The 17,365-nt window shown below is 53.8% G+C and overlaps 1 protein-coding gene across 1 annotated transcript; it reads left to right on the top strand.

The window, feature by feature from the left end:
• The first annotated feature begins 3,863 nt into the window (after positions 1 to 3,863).
• On the top strand, positions 3,864 to 16,643 carry SLC6A7 (solute carrier family 6 member 7). Its single transcript, XM_058848708.1, has 14 exons — positions 3,864 to 3,926; positions 9,359 to 9,539; positions 10,224 to 10,355; positions 10,926 to 11,160; positions 11,650 to 11,788; positions 12,071 to 12,205; positions 12,843 to 12,946; positions 13,474 to 13,598; positions 13,966 to 14,078; positions 14,159 to 14,290; positions 14,606 to 14,705; positions 15,047 to 15,147; positions 15,331 to 15,498; positions 16,428 to 16,643. The coding sequence occupies exons 1-14, from the start codon at positions 3,894 to 3,896 to the stop codon at positions 16,641 to 16,643; spliced, it is 1,914 nt and encodes a 637-aa protein (XP_058704691.1). The 5' UTR covers positions 3,864 to 3,893.
• Positions 16,644 to 17,365: the final 722 nt, after the last annotated feature.

Raw genomic sequence — 17,365 nt, 5'->3', positions numbered from 1 at the left:
ACACCTGAAGCAGGATAAAGTCCTCATGGGTGGAGGAGATGGAGGAGTGGGAACAGGATGAGGTGGCATTGCTGAGAGAGGGACAGAGCAAAGTGTTTCTTCCTGCAATTTCAACAGAGGCTGCACCTACTGCTGCACCCTGGTGACCCTGCACTCACCAGCATGGTGCCAGGCTGCCCATGGCACAGGAGAACCACCTCATGCACCCCTGCAAGGAAACGGGAATTGGGAACTAAGACAGGCAGGAGGATGCAAATGCAATGGAGCTGGTGCCATACAGGAAAGGCATGAGACTGAATCAGGCACCTGCCTGAAGAGCTGGGCTGGACTGGGGAAACTGGAGCTGCTTCTGTCTGCAGACTCCAGCATGGTCCCCATGGTCCCCACACTCATCCCCCCACACTGGGCTTTGGCTGCTTTTGGTGTCCAATTTTGCCATTGCCATGTGGAGACCAGCAGTGGGATCCTGCCCCAGCACTGTTGCCTGCAGACAGCAGTGGGGAGGGGAGCAGAGTCCTGGTGGGGGTGAAATGTGCATCTCCCAAATTCACCTGTGGTGCTGGGTGGCTGGCAGAGAGATGAGGGGCTGGGAAGATGCTCCACTGCCTGCCCAGAGAGGCTGCGGGTGCCGTTGACAGGATGAAATTCCAACTGATACCCTAATCTGGCGCCTGCCTGTTTGCACAGCAGGGTAAAAGTCCAGGGAGCCGTGGGCTGTGCCCTTGGGTCCCTGCCACCCGTGTGTGCACAGGGAGCCGGCGCTGGCGGGAAGAGGCAATAAATGCACCCACACACCCAGCCACCCCTTCCCCCTACACACACACACGCCCCTTGACCGGGTGACGAAATGCATCTGCTCTGTTCCCCCTCCCATGTCCTCCCCTGCGCCCTGCATCTGCCGTTTGGGCAGGGATGGGTGAGCCATGCAGGGCCCTCCCTGTGACAGGAAAGGGGCTGGCAGACACCATGTCCCCAGCAGCTCTGGAACCTTTGGCTCAAACCTCCTGGACACGTGTCACCTCAATGGTTTCACCCCGGCAGGTGAAGAACACCTGGTTTTAGCAGCTGCTGCGGCTGCCTCCGAGCCACGTGTCTCACATGGGACCTGGCCCTTATGGGGACAGCCTGCCCCCATAGCCAGGGGACCCTAGGGGCTGTCCTTTACAGGTTCCCATAGCTCATCCCTGCTCCTCCCCCTGCACTTTCCATCAGCTCCCAGTGCCCAGCTTTACCCTTCCTTGGAGAAATCTTGAAACTATCATCAAAATAAGGCCACGTACAGCAGGTGGCCGAGAGCACCCATCCTGCCAGCAGCCTCCAGCATGGCACACATCCCAGCAGTGACTAACCAGAGCACCGCTGCCTTGCCGCCTTCCTCGTGTCTGCGGCGCAGATCTGGGCACGGTCCCATCCTGCTGCCAGCCACCTTCTCATTTCTTCCCAGGCGGCTGCCACCCGGATGTGTGTGGGCTGCCCAGGCAGGGTGGGCAGGGGTGTTTCCCCAGCCTGTGTTCTGTCCTCTCCTTGCCCTCCAGTGTCTCACAAAGACAAAAACAGTGCCAGTGTCTGTCAGTGCTGCATTGGGGTGGAGGATGTGCGCTGTGCTTTGGCCCATGAGAAGGGAAAGGTTTACTTGGTGTCCCAGGGGGTGGCTCAGAGGTGGAGTGGGAGAAAACAAAGCTGGCTAGAACATGCTTGCAAGCTCTGTGTGTGCTACCTAGTGCCAGCCCCTTGGTGATCAGGGCATGGGGACAGTTGAGCACGGCCCTGTCCTCTCCTGGCATTTCTGGGGTCCCTAGCTGATCCCTCTGGCTATTACTGCCTCTGGTGTGTGCTGTTCCATGAAGTGCATTTCTTGCCAGCTCCAGGGCAATGCAAGACTTGGTCCAGCCCTGCAGTGCTAAGCTGGAGCATCCCAGGTGCCTGAGGTGAGACATCTACTCCCTGGTGATCCCATGCAATGTGCTGCTATCACAGCAGCACCAGACAAACCAGAAAAGCGAGTTCCAGGTACAGAGCATCCCAGATGAAGTGGTATCAACATGGATATTTCAGGGCACCATCAGCCCTGGGTGTCTCTAATGAAAAATACTGTCCAGGGCACAAGAAGATGAGGCCATGAAATCTGCCCAGGAGTGCTGAATGGTTTGTGTAGAGATCAGGGTGCTATGGGGCTGGGACAGCTGTAATAAGGTGGCACCAAGCTCTCCCCTCCCATGACATGGTGGTGGCCATGGGATGTCTATCTTTAGGTGGATCCCAGGGAAAAGGTCTAAAAGGGATGATTCAGATTGCAGTGGCATGAGAGGCAAACAAAGCATCCCTGCCCTGCATGAAGGCTGAGGTAGGAACAGTGCTTGATGCAGCCCCTGGCCATCAGCCTGGCCAGCTCCAGGCTCAGCATTCCCAGCCAGCATCTGGGAGAGGGAGAACTGATGGGCAAGTCCAAGGCAGGTTAAACCAGGCTGGATGAATTCCCAAAGACACTTTTATTTTTGAGGAAGCTGTGAGTGTGTGAAAAGACATGTTTGTTGGGTAATGTAGTTTTGCTCTTTCCTCCTTTCCCTGGGAAATCCAGGTAAATATTAGCTCTGAAGGACCCATTGTGCAAATGCTGAGCCACTTCATTGTGTTGGACTCCTACAGAAATGTGCCTTTATGCTGAGGATATCTTTCCTTTCAGGGAAAATTTTCAGAAGTGCTTAGAGGGCTGTAGGAGCACAACTGCCATTAGATGTCCTGGAGATTTGCTTTTACATCAGGCAGGCTGAGTTCTCTCTGTTCCAGCCCTGTCATTGTCCTCCTCATCCCCAGTGCTGTTCACTCACCTTAAACCTCAGTAAAGCATCTGGGCAGAGGTTTGGCTCAGGCTGGAGCCTGTAGAGCACTTGCAAGGAAAAGGGACACATCCAGTGTCAGAGCACTGGGCACAGTCCAGGGGTGAAGTGGATATTATCATGGGAAAGAGTGGATATTATCACTGTGAGTCCAGAGCTGTCCTGGTCCCACGGTGGCCCTGGAGCATGTGGTGTTGTCCTTTCTCACAGACACATGGGAGACATTTCCACCATGAAAGCAGGAGGAGAAGGCACAGACCAGCTCTGTCACCTCACTGGGAATTTGACTGAGTATGAGGGTGAAAAGCCAGCGTCTCTCTGGGCTCTGGGGCTCCAGTATCCCACTGCTGACTCAAACAGGGACATCTGGACCCTGGAGACGTGACCTGTGCTCCAGCACTGGGGCCATGATATGCTGGGCTCAGATGCTCACCCTGGGGACTGCCCAGGGATTGCTCTTGCCCTCAGTGTGGTGGGATGTGCTGGTCCTACCCAAAGGGACTGATGGCTGTGGAGCATCCCCCTCCCCTGGACTGAGGGCTGGGCTCAGGCATCATGGGGAACCATCACTTCCCATCTGTGCAAGCTCCAGCTGTGTCCTGCCACAGGAAAACCATCTCAGAACCAGACAAGGAAGGTGCTGCGAGCTTCTGACATCTGCTGCCGTCACTACATGGGGTGTGCTCAGTGACAGTGACCCCAAAGTCAGGCCCTTCCCTAGGGGTACCTGATGCATTTGTGGCACGAGTGAGGCAGCAGCCGTTCCCCTCGCTGTGCGGGTGGGGGGCTGAGGTCCCGGAGCCCCCCTTTCCCCGTCTGGAGTGCTTTTGACAGACAGACCTCTCTCCTCCCTCCCTGCTCCGCACGCAGCCATCCTCCACCCAAGGCAAACCTTTCCTTCAGCCTCTCTCCTCACGTCCCCAGCTCTCCCCGGCAGCAGGTGGGTGCCCACCCCTCCGTGCCATCGTTTCCTGGCTCTCCCTTCGCCCTCCCCAGCGCCGGAGAGAGCGAGACGAAAAGTGTCGGAGCGGGGAGCGCATAGCAACAGGGTCTAGGATGAAGCACGTTCGGCAGCAGCATCTTCGGAAGGTGAGAGCCGGGAGCGGGGATGCCCCAGGGACAGGAGCAGGGGACCAGGGGTACCCCCGGCCAGCAGCGAGGGTACCCCAGGGCTGGCGGAGGGAGCAAGGATAACCCCGGGCTGGGAGCGGGGGAGTCCTGCCCATCGCCCCGCATCCCGTCCCCGGGAGCCTTCGTGGGCAGGCGACAGGGATTAGTGGGGCATTAGGGAAGAGTGTTCGTGCTCGGGCCAAAGCGAGATCGTGGGCAGCGGGATGGGGCATTTCGTGCCCAGCGCTCCTCCTGAGCGGGAGGCACCGCTGTGTTCCCCCTCCCCTGCCGCAGGTGCTGCCGGCGGTGGGTGGCTCATGCCGTGTCTGGCCGGGCGCCGTGGGTGGCACCGGGGGCAGAGCCCCCCAGCCTGGCACCCCGGGGACTGCCCGGGATGGGGTCCCTCCCGCGGGATGGTCACAGGGAGCTGGGCACTGCCTTTCCCACCTGCAGCTCGGATTGCCTCCTCATCCTCCTCCGTGGGATTTAAAGAGGTGCTGGTGATGTGGGGTCAGCTGGACACTGAACTCGGGGTTCAAGGCAGAGCTGGCAGAGCTACAAACCCTTTTTACATCCTGCTGGAAGCCCTTTTTAAACCCAGCTGTCAGGCTTTCCCATGCTAGGCTCCTCTCCCCTGCTGCTTTGCTCTTGCCAGTCTGAGTTGCCATTTCCCCTCACCGTGGGGACTGAGTCCTTTCCCTGGGGACACGGTGGAGCAGGGTGGCAGAGATGTGTCAGCCACATCTCCACCATGGGCATGTGCTGCTGCTGAATGGCTCAGCCCTTCCTGGAGCATCCCAGACAGTGACCCAGGGCTGGGAGCCTCTTCAGCTACACCCTGTGCCGAACCATGCCCATTGAACACTGGACAGGTTGACTCTGTTGAGATGAACGAAAATCCAGGAGAGTTTCATCCCTGCCAGGAAATTCCTAGGATATTGGGAAATGACGTAAAAAACCCAGCAGTATCCTGGTGACAGCCAGCAGGCCTTGACAGCCTATTTCTCCACTCATGTTTGGAGGCATCATTCAGCTCTTCTCCTTCTTCCTCTTTGCTATAAATTGCTTTTCCAGATGGCTTTGTGACTGCAAGATCCATTAAAAGTGGTCTTTGCCCCTTCCAATGCCTTTCTGAGTTACTTGATGCTGGTGACCCTCTTTAGCATTTATTCAGGAATTCATTTAGTCCCGTGGTGATCAGTTGGGATGGAAAGCAGATGTCTCTGGAGTTACTTTCCCCATTCCCAGTGCTGCTCAGAGCCCTCTTCATTACCCAAAACTACTATTGGTGAGCTTCAGATGGAGGAACTGGTGCTCACAGCCCCCTTGGGACCACCATGTCCAACATTGGCATTGGGCTTGCCTGGAACTGCTGGTGGCTGATGAAAAGATGTGCCCATCCCCACTGCAGCACCCACCCAGGACCCTGACAGCCTCCTCTTCCTCTCATTGTGATCCACTTCCCATTGGTGAGCTGGAGTTTGAAACCTTGTTACCAGACATATTTTAGACATATAGAAATACCTCTTGATTAGAGGAGACCTTTTTCAGACTCTAAGGATTTCAGGTTGATTTTTGCATAACAGTATTCCTAGAAGAGCTGAGTGGTTGTTTTCATTTATTTGATTGTTTTCTTTGGGATTTATTTGGTAGAAATGAACTAAATCCCACTGGAGCCAGTGGTGGGAGCCATGGGTCATGCTGTTCCTTCCCATACCTGGCCAGGTTGCTGAGCAGCATCTTCCTATCTGAGCCACTGCCCTCCTCTGCCTGCCACAAACTTTGAAACTTCCCTGGTGTTTCCAGATGAAACACAAGGAATGTTTGTATCTGTGCATACTCCCTGCACTTTGGACATTGCTGTAATGAGTTTGCTTCAGCCTCAGCCACCTCCAACCTCCCTGTGCTGGCTCCACCATCACTTGCTCCCTCTCATGGCATTGGCTGTGAGCCTGGGCTGGGGTCACCCAGGGTCAGTGCAGCCCTTCCAGGGGCTCTTCCTCACCATGGCAGTGCTTTATTTACTTTGTTTTCTAAGTGATATAGCATTTGAATTAATTTTTATGCCTTTTTAAGATTTTTTTTTCTCTCAGAGATTAACAAGCAATTCAAACTAATCTGAAGTGACTCACACTTTAGAGACTCACTGTGCTCAGACCTGCAGGGGAGAAATCTGGTGCTGGGTGGTATTTCTCTTGCTCAAAGGCTGTGATCCACGCACAAAACACTGACAAAATAACCCCACAATGCCAGCTCGAAAGGAGACAAAATAGGATGAAAACATACCTTTGATCTGGCTGAAGTTTTCTCACTCAGATACAGCTGAGTTTTGGTTTAAGTAAATTGGTTTAGAGAAAATAATTAGCACAGAGCCATTTCCTTACAGACCTGAGCTCTTATCTTGGCAGAGACTAAAGTGCTTTTTCTTCTCGGTGACCTTTGCTTTGCTGACTTTTTTGGGAGCATCTTTTGGTGAATAATGAAAAGTGATGCTGTGTTCAAAGAGGCCGTGGTTGCCAAGGGAGCTGTTAGTCCCCATCTGTTTATATCTGCAAGATGGGAGCCCGGCTTGTAGGATGGCAGCTGATGGTGGAAAGCTCTAGAGCAATACTGGAGCACTGGAGCACTTCAGCTGCTGCTGTAAAAGAGAATTCCTGTTAAGACAGAGCCTGAAAGAGAGCATTAATTCTAAAAAAAAAGCTCTAGAATCAAGCTGGTGTGTGAGATTTCCAGCAGTCAGAAGAAGGGAGATGTGCTTCTCTATGCAATTTGGGACAAAGATGAGCTGGAAGCCTTAAATGTTGTGCTTTGTAATTCATTTCAACTCAGGCAAATAGGCCAGTTTTTCTGTGATTTCTATGGAAAGGCTGGGATTTGGGGGAATTTTGAGCATTGCAGTCAGGGAGCCGCTTTTGTGTGTGTTTTCCAGCAGCATCCCTGACCTGTATCTCCTCAGCTTGCCCAATGGGGACAACTGACATTGTCCTTTGGGTTTATCTGACACTTGAGTGGTCTCTGCTTTCTGATCTGATCAAGCTCAAGTTCAAGCTGGGGTCCTAAATTTGAGCTGTAGAGCTCCAGATAAAGATATTAACAAGGGAGGCAGTCGTTATTGAGACACAAGTGGCAAACTACATCCCGTGGCCCTTGAAATGGTGACTGAGATGAGGACCAAGCCATTTACAGTTTGAAAAAGGTCCCATTGGTTCCTTTCATTTCCTGTTATTGCTTCCATGTTGATTTCTGTGTTACATTTCATGGGCAGACAGCCGCATGTAATGAGATCTTGCAGCTCTACCTGTGCCCGCCTGCAGATGTTTAGGATTCAGACAGAGATGCAGGAATTAGGCAACAGGAGTTAATGATCTCCCAGCATCCCTGCTTGCGGGTTTTCTGTGATTCAAACATGGAAAACAAGAGCTCCCCAGCCAGTGTGATGGACTGGGAAGCATTGTTTTGCAGGAGGAAGACCCAGCTGTGATGGCCCCTGCCTGGCAGAGATCTTTGTGAATACAGGTTTTAGGTGCTGAAATCTTTGGGAGGGAGCTCTGAGCAGCCTGCCCATCCCCTGCCAGCACAGACAGCTCTGGGTCACACACTGTGTGTGCTGAGCTAATTAGCAGGTAGTGCCATGGCCTGGAGGTGTTGTTAAACCTCAGAGCTGTGCTGAACAACTGCAGGAGTGCTGCCAGGTAGAGACAGTTTTATAGCAACAATATTACATCTGGGTCATATTTTGACTTGTCAGCCTGTGTATTTCCGACTTTTTCTTCTGGCCCTTGCCTTGTGACAGTGGCACCCAGCAGGCGTGGGCTTTTCACAGAGGATTTTGGTGAAACAGCTTTGCTGGAGCTGTACATTTCAGGTTGGCTCAGGAAGAGTTTGCCTTTGTCCTGTCCCTCAAGGTGTTTGTGCATCAGGTGGGGATGGGGAGGAGTTTGCCTCTGTGTTTGGTGCCTTTGGGGTCTGCAGTGCCAGCAGCTGGGGGTTTGGGGTGCACCCTGTGCAGGGTGGGAGCTGGCAGCCCTCTCCTTCAGCATCGCTCGGTGTCTCCATGGGAACCAGCAGCAGGAGCGTCCTCCAGTCCAGTCCAGCTGGAGAGGAGAGGAGGTGGCTGCCACCTTCCCTGAGGCTGTGAAAGGGCAGCACTGAGCTCTGATCCAGCTCTGGCCTCCTGGGGACTGGGGTCTGCTGCAGGCTCTGAGCACCAGTGCACACTGGTACAGGAGACCCACAACTCCTTCTGGCTGATCCCCCCAAACCCAGGACTCTCTCCCTCAACCGCATCTCGTGGGTTTGTTCTCTATGATTATGAACAAGGACAGGGAGATGGCTGCTTCTTCAGAGAGTCCGAGAAGAGAAGGCTCCCAAATGGGCTCCTCCTGCCCTGGTCCTGGTACTTTGTCAGCAGAGACATCAGAATCCTCCTGTGCCTCAAGACAAACATGATCAAGTCCCATGCCAGGGCACAGAAACACCTGGTGGCACAGGGACAGGATCCTCATTCCACCCCTTTGTGCTGCCTGGATTTGCTGTGGGTGTATCTGTGATGGAATCTCATCTGGCAGCTGCTCGCTCAGGCTTTCAGTTCTGGAGTCAGTGGGGATGCTTTCCCTGTTCTCCTGAGGTCAGGAAATTGGAGGAATTCAGACTGAACACCTCACTACAAACCTGATGTACACCCATACAAACATGGAGGTGCCCTCCTGGTGCATCACCCCAGCCCAAATGGATTGCAGGACTCACACTTCCACTTGCAGAGCTGAGGCAGTGGGGAGGAAGGGAATGGGTTAGTGCCCTGCCTGTGCTGCATTGATCCAGAGCACATTAGGAATTCTGGAAGGAGGTCTCTCATCTCAGCAGGGACAACTGGGAGTATCAGTAAATTCCCACAGTGCAGGATTTGCCAGTTGGAAAAGTGTGAAAAATGCACAGCGCGATTAATGGCAGCCAGCGAGTGCCTGGCATGGCAGCACACACGGGGCTGGGTGTCACGCTCCCTGGCATGCCACAGTGGTTCTCCTGCTGTCCTCATGCCCATAGATCCAGAAAGTTCATTGTGATCCCCTGAAAGGATGTCTCTGGAACCTGGGGTTGCAGTTGGGTCCTGGTGAACCTTCCCAGAAAGAACTGGGACAATCCTACCTTTCCCAGGGGAGCTCTGGACAAGTGGGATCACATTTATTCCTTTTGTTTCCTCAGTGGCAGAGCAGGGCATTGCCTGAGGTGGGGAACAGAGAGTTGCTGGGACAGGGTGTTCCCAAGGGACAAGTGTCAATGCTGTGGCTTGGGGTCACAAATTCACTCGTGAGTTCTTGGCACTCCTTCCCTCTCTCCCATTCTTCATTCTCTGTTTTTCTTCCTTGCTCAACCCCTGTCTGCCCTCTCCCATACCCTGGTCCCTCACTCAGCCAGTGACACCAGATCTCCTGGTAAGCCCCAGCAGCCAGGATGGGGACCTGGGCTCCGAGTGCCCAGAGGACAGAGGGAACTGGACAGGGCGGCTGGATTTCCTCCTCTCCTGCATCGGATACTGCGTGGGCCTTGGGAACGTCTGGAGGTTTCCCTACAGGGCTTACACCAATGGAGGAGGTACTTGGGCATCCTTTGCAGCAGTCAGTCTCCCACCCACTGACCTGGGCTGATAGAATATTCCTGAGAATACAGAATTTCCTTCCCCATTCTAGGGCTGGAAAGTGACACTTTTTATGGGGTGAAGCCTCCTCCTGCCCTCCCCATGCTTGTTTAGGACTTTCACCACCTGTATCCATGTCTGGAAGGGACTTGCAAGCCCATGTCTGCATTCCTGGCCTTGGACAAACCCCTGTCTCCATGCTGAATCACACACCAGCTCTCCTGGTGTCCAGCAGTTTCTTGGTCTGGTGTCCTCCAGGACTCAGCTGGGTCAGCAAATACTTTCCAGCTATCAGAGGAGGAATTGAACCTTTTGCAATTCAAGAGCCCCGGGTGATGGTGAAAAATCCTGGTTCAATTTCTCCCAGAGCAATAATAACTGGAGAATTTCATGATGTTTGTGAAAGATTCAAAGAGAAAAGAGTTGGGAGCAGAGGGGAAGCACAGCACTTGGCGAATTACAGCTCCTTTCTCCTGCACTAACAGTGAGCTCTTGCTCCTCCCTATCTTCCTGATTTTGATGTAGATCCCTCAGAGCCACACATATTGAATGAGCTTTATTCCCTGTCACAGCTGGGCTTTAGGTGTTTGTTTTGTATTACTTCCAGGATTTTTTTTTTCTCTTATTTTTTTTTCTTGCAGGAGCTTTCTTGGTTCCTTACTTCATCATGCTAGCCATCTGTGGGATCCCCATCTTCTTCATGGAGCTGTCACTTGGCCAGTTCTCCAGCCTAGGGCCACTCGCAGTCTGGAAGATAAGCCCTCTCTTTAAAGGTGCGTGAGTGAAGTTCAGAGCCTCTGAGGGACCTCTTCAAGAGCTCTTTGATGAGAACATGCACCACCAGTAGCATCCCATGATCCTCAAAGCTCTTGATGGAATCAAAATAACCTGGGGAAGGTGTGTCAGGCTGGAATTTTGAGTTAGCTGTTTTAGTAGCCACAGGATGTGCATGAGATTGGTCAGTCTTTGAGGGCTCTGGATAGCATGACCAGCTCTAGAAATGATATGAAGATTATTAAGCCATCTATTGTACAAAATAGAGCATGAAAGCTAAGCAATACCTGTTAAAAACAAAGGTAAGAATAAAGCATTAAAAAAAAAAACAAGTTCAAATCAAATACTTTTATTCTCAGCATTAAGCTGGTGCAAAGTTTTTTTTGTATGAGGCAAGAGACCATCAAGAGAAAGCATGTCCAGATGTTATAATGGCCATAAGAGGCTCCTCAGCCGGTGAACCTTGGACTGGTTGATAATTTGGCTGCTGAGATGCAGTGTCTGACCCTGCTTTTGGATGTGCTTTGCTCTGCTCCAGCTCATCCTTCTTTACCCTCTCCTTCCTTCAGGCGTTGGCATGGGCACGATCCTCATCGTCTCCTTGGTGGCCATTTACTACAATATGATCATTGCTTACGTTCTCTTCTACCTCTTTGCATCCCTCACAAGCGACTTGCCCTGGCAGCACTGTGGCAACTGGTGGAACACCGAGCTGTGCCTGGACCACCACGTCATCAAGGCGGGGAACAACACCCTCCCCGTCAACATCAGCAACACCGTCAGCCCCAGCGAGGAGTACTGGAGGTAACGAGGTCAGCCCGAGCCGGCTGTGGGGAGGTGGTTGGAACCTCGTCAGGGAGAGGATGGGATGAGGGGTGAAGGATCTGCACGTCTCACAGCACAGATGCTGCAGGTCTCACTCGTGGTTGGTGGTGTGGCTGCAGCGATGGGCTCGTGTGCTCAGCTGTGGGTGACAGCTCAGTTTAGCCCTTGGGATGTGGGAGGTGTCCATGTTCTAGCACTGCTTTGCTGGCCTGGAGATATGCTAGACTAAAATGCATCCCACGTCTGGAATGGCTGGGAATTTGCTCTCAAGATGCCAGGCATCCCTTCCAGGCTCTCTAATACATGGTGGAGAAATCACTCCAACTGTTCCTGTTTGCTTGGTAAGGAGCTGCCAGTGCCTGTGATTGTTGACAAGGTTATTTTGCAGCAGAGGCATTTCTAGGGTCAGAGGGCCTCTGGAAGAAGGCAGCACATGGCTGCTCACTGGCAGCTCTCCTTCCTCCCTAGCCGGTATGTCCTGCACATCCAAGGAAGCTCGGGGATTGGGGATCCTGGGAGAATCCGCTGGAACTTGTGTCTGTGCCTGCTTCTTTCTTGGACCATTGTTTATCTGTGCATCCTTAAGGGAGTCAAATCCTCTGGCAAGGTAAGGACTGGCTGGTCTCTGGGTGGGGGACCTACAGCGATGCTCACCAGTGCATGTGACTCTGCACCTCTGGGAAAGTGAGACCCACAAACAGTATCCATTGGGTATGAGATATTTTGGGGATGCCTTGCACACTCAGCCACCAGCAGAGCTGGCACACCAGTCCTGCTGCAGCCCAAGGACCCCAGGGTGATGTGTCCCACCCTAGGGACAGAGCATGGAGACAGCAGTCATGCTGTTCTCTCATTCCCAGCTCTCCCAGCTGGCCCTGCTCTCCCACAGGTCGTGTACTTCACTGCCACCTTCCCATACCTCATCCTGGTGATGCTGCTCATTCGTGGTGTGACCTTGGAGGGGGCCTGGAAGGGGATCCAGTTTTACCTCACACCCCAGTTTGATCACTTGCTGTCTTCCAAGGTGAGTAGGATGTTGTGCAATTCATTCACCACACAAAAATGAACCTTCTCCTGCCACCTCCTAAATGCAACAGAGGCAGTTCCCTTACTCAGGTGTCTTTTCTGGCCACACCCTAACCTAAAGCTCTCTTGGTTGATCTTAGACCAAGAATCTTTGTCCCACACCTTGTCTGGGCCACTATTCCCATGTGTCCCACCCCATGCACGTATTTATGGCTCTGCATGGATGGGATGGCACCAAGACTCCCCTGAGTACCAGAACCATGGGCAGGATCATCCCAGCCCCTGTGATGGGCTGATGGGTGCCTGTGGTGGATTTCACTGTTGTTCTCAAGAGATCTCAGCATGTGGAGTGGGGGTCAGCAGTGGTAGTCATCAAGAGACCACCCAGTTTTACAAGGGCACTTAATTACACTGGGCTGGCCCTAAAACATTCTTATTAGCCCTTCCATTAGCCAGCTGATCCACTGTAAGTGGTGAGTGTGAACAAGGAAAGGCAAATATCCCATAGGCTGTGCATGCTTGGAGTGCTGGGGAAGATGTGCCCAGGGCTCTGGGGAAGCAGATTTCTAATGCCATCTTCCTCATGTGGAGATTTCCAAAGCTCTGCTCTCCTCAGAACTGTTTCTTTCTCCCAGGTGTGGATCGAGGCAGCCCTGCAGATTTTCTACTCCCTTGGGGTGGGCTTTGGGGGCCTCCTCACCTTTGCCTCGTACAACACCTTCCATCAGAATATCTACAGGTGGGAGTCAGCTGCTGTCTTGTAAAAATTAGGGGTTGGGGGCACCATGAAAACCTGAGCTGGTGGATTCAAACCAGCAGAGGCACGTGGTGCAGCACAGTCTTGTTCTGCTCCTTGCACTGAGGGGATACCTGGCAGTTTGTAGAGGCTTGAGAGGAACAGAGGGATCTGTGGGAAAAAATTCTCCTAATCACCACAGTAGAGCTCAGAAGTTCTGGGCTGTAGGTGCTGAAAGCTGAGGATATTTGAGGCTGGAGTTGTGCATGTGTGCCCTGTCGCCAACATCCAGTGTAGTTCAGTGAAAGAAATGGGTGTTGGACGTTTGGTCTGATCCCATCCATGGGGGGAAGAAAGCTTTGGAGGAACCCTACGGTATTATCCATAAAATATATACTCCTTTTGACTCTGGAAAGCATTTGCCATGAGAAGCCCTGAAGGACAGCACCTGGGGCTGGCAATGGCACCGGGCACTGGTGTGGGGTGGGAAGGAGCAAACATGTTCAGAGCATCTTCTTCCTTCTCTGTAGGGACACCTTCATAGTGACCCTGGGCAATGCCATTACCAGCATCCTGGCAGGGTTTGCCATCTTCTCCGTTTTGGGATACATGTCCCAGGAGCTTGGGGTCCCTGTTAACCAGGTAGCAAAAGCAGGTGAGGCCAAAGAAAGATGTTTTCCCCTTCCCCCTCTGCCTGGGTGTGCTGAGGAGCATCCCTTCCAGGATGGAAGGCACCTGAGACTGTCAGAGTAAGGGATGAAGGTGGATGCTCAGCTGGCCAGGGGGAGAGAAGGGGGCAGACAAGTTCCTGTGGTGTAAATATTGAGTAACAAATGATGTCTAATGAAGGTCTGAGTAAGGAGCTGGCTGTTTCTCCACCCTCTGCCACAGGACCCTTCCTGCCCATCTTGCCACAGTCCTGGCGAGTCTCTGCCACGGTGCTGCTCTGCTGAGCTCTCCTCTCCTCCCCATTCCCAGCTCTGTCACCACCTTTTCACCCCGCTGTCCTTTGCCTCCCCTAGGTCCTGGTCTGGCATTTGTGGTGTACCCCCAGGCCATGACAATGCTCCCCCTTTCTCCATTCTGGTCATTCCTGTTCTTCTTCATGCTGTTAACCTTGGGCCTGGACAGCCAGGTAAGGACAGAGCCCACGGAGGCAGCCGTGGACTCCAGGCAGCCTGAGGGCTCAGGGACCCTCTCCTCCTGTGCATGCAGTTTGCATTCATGGAGACCATCGTTACGGCAGTGACAGACGAATTCCCCTACTACCTGCGGCCAAAGAAAGCTTCCTTCTCAGCTGTCATCTGCATCGCCCTCTTCCTGATGGGGCTCATCCTCACAACAGAGGTGAGGGTGTGGGGATGGATCCATTGTGGGGACCAACTAGGGACTCATTTTAGGGGGAACTTAGGTCAGGGGCCAAGTTTTCACATGTGTGTTCATATCAGCCAGGTGAAAGAGAGACAAGCCTGGGCTTCCAGAAGGTGTGAGGGGTGACACAGTGTTATTCCCATCCCTACACCAACCCCATAAGGAGACTGATGTCTCTTGAGGCTGCTGACTCCTGTCCTTCCCAGGGTCCCCAAAAGTCAGAGGACATGGCTGGAGGTTTATTGGGATGATGGTCCTGGAGATGCTGGCCTCTGTGCTTTGTCTCCACAGGGTGGGATGTACTGGCTGGTCCTCCTGGATGACTACAGCGCTGGCTTTGGTCTCATGGTGGTGGTGATCACTACCTGCCTTGTGGTGACACGTGTCTATGGTAAGGGTGCCTGTCCCCACAGGGCCACAGGGAAGGATGTGCTGTCTGTGTGAAGACAGGGATTTAGAGGGAGCAGTGGGGAAACCAACAGCCTCACAGGGGAGCATGAGGCTCTGCTCCCACCACCTGTTTTTTCTTGGCTATCACTTGATTCACCTCTCCAAAGATATGGTGGTCCTGAACCTGGTCCTTCAGGCAGCACCAGCTGGGCTCCACTCCTGCTGGATGTGGGGAGACTGCTGCAGAAGATACAAACCACTGCCTGTGATCAGCGCAGCCTGGTACAGGCACAAGGCTCTGGGGGAGGGATCAAAGCTTCTGAGTCCCTCTCCATCCTGCAGGCATGAAGAGGTTCTGCCGAGATATCCACATGATGCTGGGATTCAAACCAGGGCCCTACTTCAGAGCCTGCTGGATGGTCCTATCCCCGGCAACAATGATGGTAACTGCTCAGCTTGAGCTGCTGGAAACCCATGGTGGTGCCAGTATCCCTGGGTGACCTTCCAGTGCTATAAGTTACTCTGCTGGTATCTCCTGCCCCAGAGACAATCCTTCTGCTGGGAGGTGTCCATCATCTCCAGGCTTGAGACCCCTGGGATAACCTCACTTTCTTCCCATCCCACAGGCTCTGCTGGTGTATAACATTGTCAAGTATCAGCCTTCTGAGTATGGCAACTACCGCTTCCCCACCTGGGCAGAGGTCTTGGGCATCCTCATGGGAGTCCTCTCCTGCCTGATGATTCCAATGGGCATGGTGGTGGCTGTGCTCCAAGAAGAAGGGACGCTGTGGGAGGTAGGAGCTACTGGGGCCTGACACGCCTGGAGAGCACCCCAGAAATATGCAGCAGTGAGCACAAGCCCCTGCCAAGTCAGTATCCTCTGGAAGTCTCTGTATCCTCTCTCCAGAAAGTGTGTGTGCCCGTTCCCCCTTGCCATCCAGTCTGTGAGAGGCAGCACACCCCAAAACATTTCCAGCCATGCTGCTTCCCATGATGCCAGGCAGATGTTGAGTAAAACTGCTGCCCAAGGGGCAGCCCAGTGTGCATTCCCACTCCAGAACGAGCCTGCTGTGCCCTGTGAGGAATCGCATTGTCCCCAGCGTGGGGCGGCCATGGGCACCTGGGACTTTGCACCCACTTGGCACGAGCAATGACACAGCAAGGCAGGCAGCTGCCAGACTGTGCAGGCAGGCCAGATGGGATCCCTGCACTGAAAGGCTTCTCCCAGGAGCAGGTTACAGAGCTGCTGGCTGCTCACAGCTTTCCCAGCCCTTCACTGCTCTCGACAGGCTGTTAAAAGCAGAGGAGCAGAGCTTGGTGCCCTCCCCAGGTACCAATCCCCTGCTGGAGCACTTGCTGGCTGTAACCTGGCTTGACACAGCCATGGGCACTGTGGCATGGCCTGGAGCCACCTTGGCCAAGGCTAACCCATTGTCTGGGTGGCTCTAACCCCACAGCACAGGCCCTACACTAGCCCCTCGCTCCTGTAAGCCCTCACCACCAGCACCCACAGCCCATGACACCTCCCCACCCCACAGCAAGACACTTAGACAGGATTGCCTTCCCAAAAGGTTTCAGGACAAGCTTTTGACCCCATCCCATCCTCACTGGGGATTCTTTCAGTCCCTGGGGGCCAGCAGGGCGCTGGGAGCTGTGGGTGGGGTGCTGCCTGGGAAGTGGAGGGTGCAGGGTGGCTGTGCTCCCTCTGCCTGTCCCCTCACAGCGAGTCCAGCAAGCCAGCCGGCCGGCCATGGACTGGGGCCCGTCCCTGGAGGAGAACCGCACCGGCGTGTACGTGGCGAGCCTGGCTGGCAGCCAGTCCCCCAAACCCCTGATGGTCCACATGAGGAAATACGGGGGCATCACCAGCTACGAGAACACGGCCATCGAGGTGGACCGGGAGATGGAGGAGGACGATGATGAGGAGTCCATGATATGAGGGGACCCAGTGCCCCATAGGCTGGGTGGGAGCTCATGTCCCATTTTGCACAGGTTGCACTGCAGCACTTCAGGACAGCTTGGGGGGTCTTTCACGGAGTAGTCAGGAGCTGCTGACTCTGCCAGGTTCCTCTTCATCACCCTGGCCCTGCCAGGACAGAGCTGCTGCCTGTCCTGGTGCCCCTGATGTGTTTCTGTTCAGTGTGAAAAACTGTGTGATGAGTCGTGTGTTTGTGTGGCAGTGTCTGGTTGAAGTGTCAGGGCTGTCCCACTCCCACCCACAGCCCCGGTCCTGCCGTCCCCTCTCAGGGATGTCCAGGGTGGGGGGATGTCCAGGCTGCAGCAGGTGGGGAGGAGGAGAAGGAGCTCCTGTGTGCTGATCTGTTCTCTGTTTGTCTGTATTTGACTCCAATAACCTCATGTGAGAGAATCTGTAACAGCCTCCATGCCCCAAGGACAGCGTGTGCCAGAGTGCTCTGATCCCATGGAGGTATTCCAGCAAAACCAGCACAAATCGCTGTCCTCCTGAAGCAATTTGACCCAATAAATGAGCAGTTAAAAACAAGCAGAAGAATAAAAGAAAAGGCTTTATAAACAAAAGAGGCTGTAGATCCCCCAAGGACCTTGGTGTGTCAGGGTGGTGCCTGGCAGGGTTGGGGTGACTTGAAGGAAGGGAAGAGATGGTGTAACCTGTCTCTCTTGTGTGCAGGAGGGCAGGGACAG

Source organism: Poecile atricapillus, chromosome 13, assembly GCF_030490865.1.
Source record: "Poecile atricapillus isolate bPoeAtr1 chromosome 13, bPoeAtr1.hap1, whole genome shotgun sequence".
Lineage (NCBI taxonomy): Eukaryota > Metazoa > Chordata > Aves > Passeriformes > Paridae > Poecile > Poecile atricapillus.
This window is presented reverse-complemented; position numbering and strand designations above follow the sequence as displayed.

What these genes read in the sequence shown, in the direction of transcription:
- SLC6A7 (XM_058848708.1), top strand. Translation starts at nt 3,894, where the DNA reads ATGAAGCACGTTCGGCAGCAGCATCTTCGGAAG. An exon ending in ATCACTTGCTGTCTTCCAAG is followed by an intron (nt 12,206 to 12,842) that starts GTGAGTAGGATG and finishes TCTTTCTCCCAG; the next exon opens with GTGTGGATCGAGGCAGCCCT. An exon ending in TATCCCCGGCAACAATGATG is followed by an intron (nt 15,148 to 15,330) that starts GTAACTGCTCAG and finishes CCCATCCCACAG; the next exon opens with GCTCTGCTGGTGTATAACAT.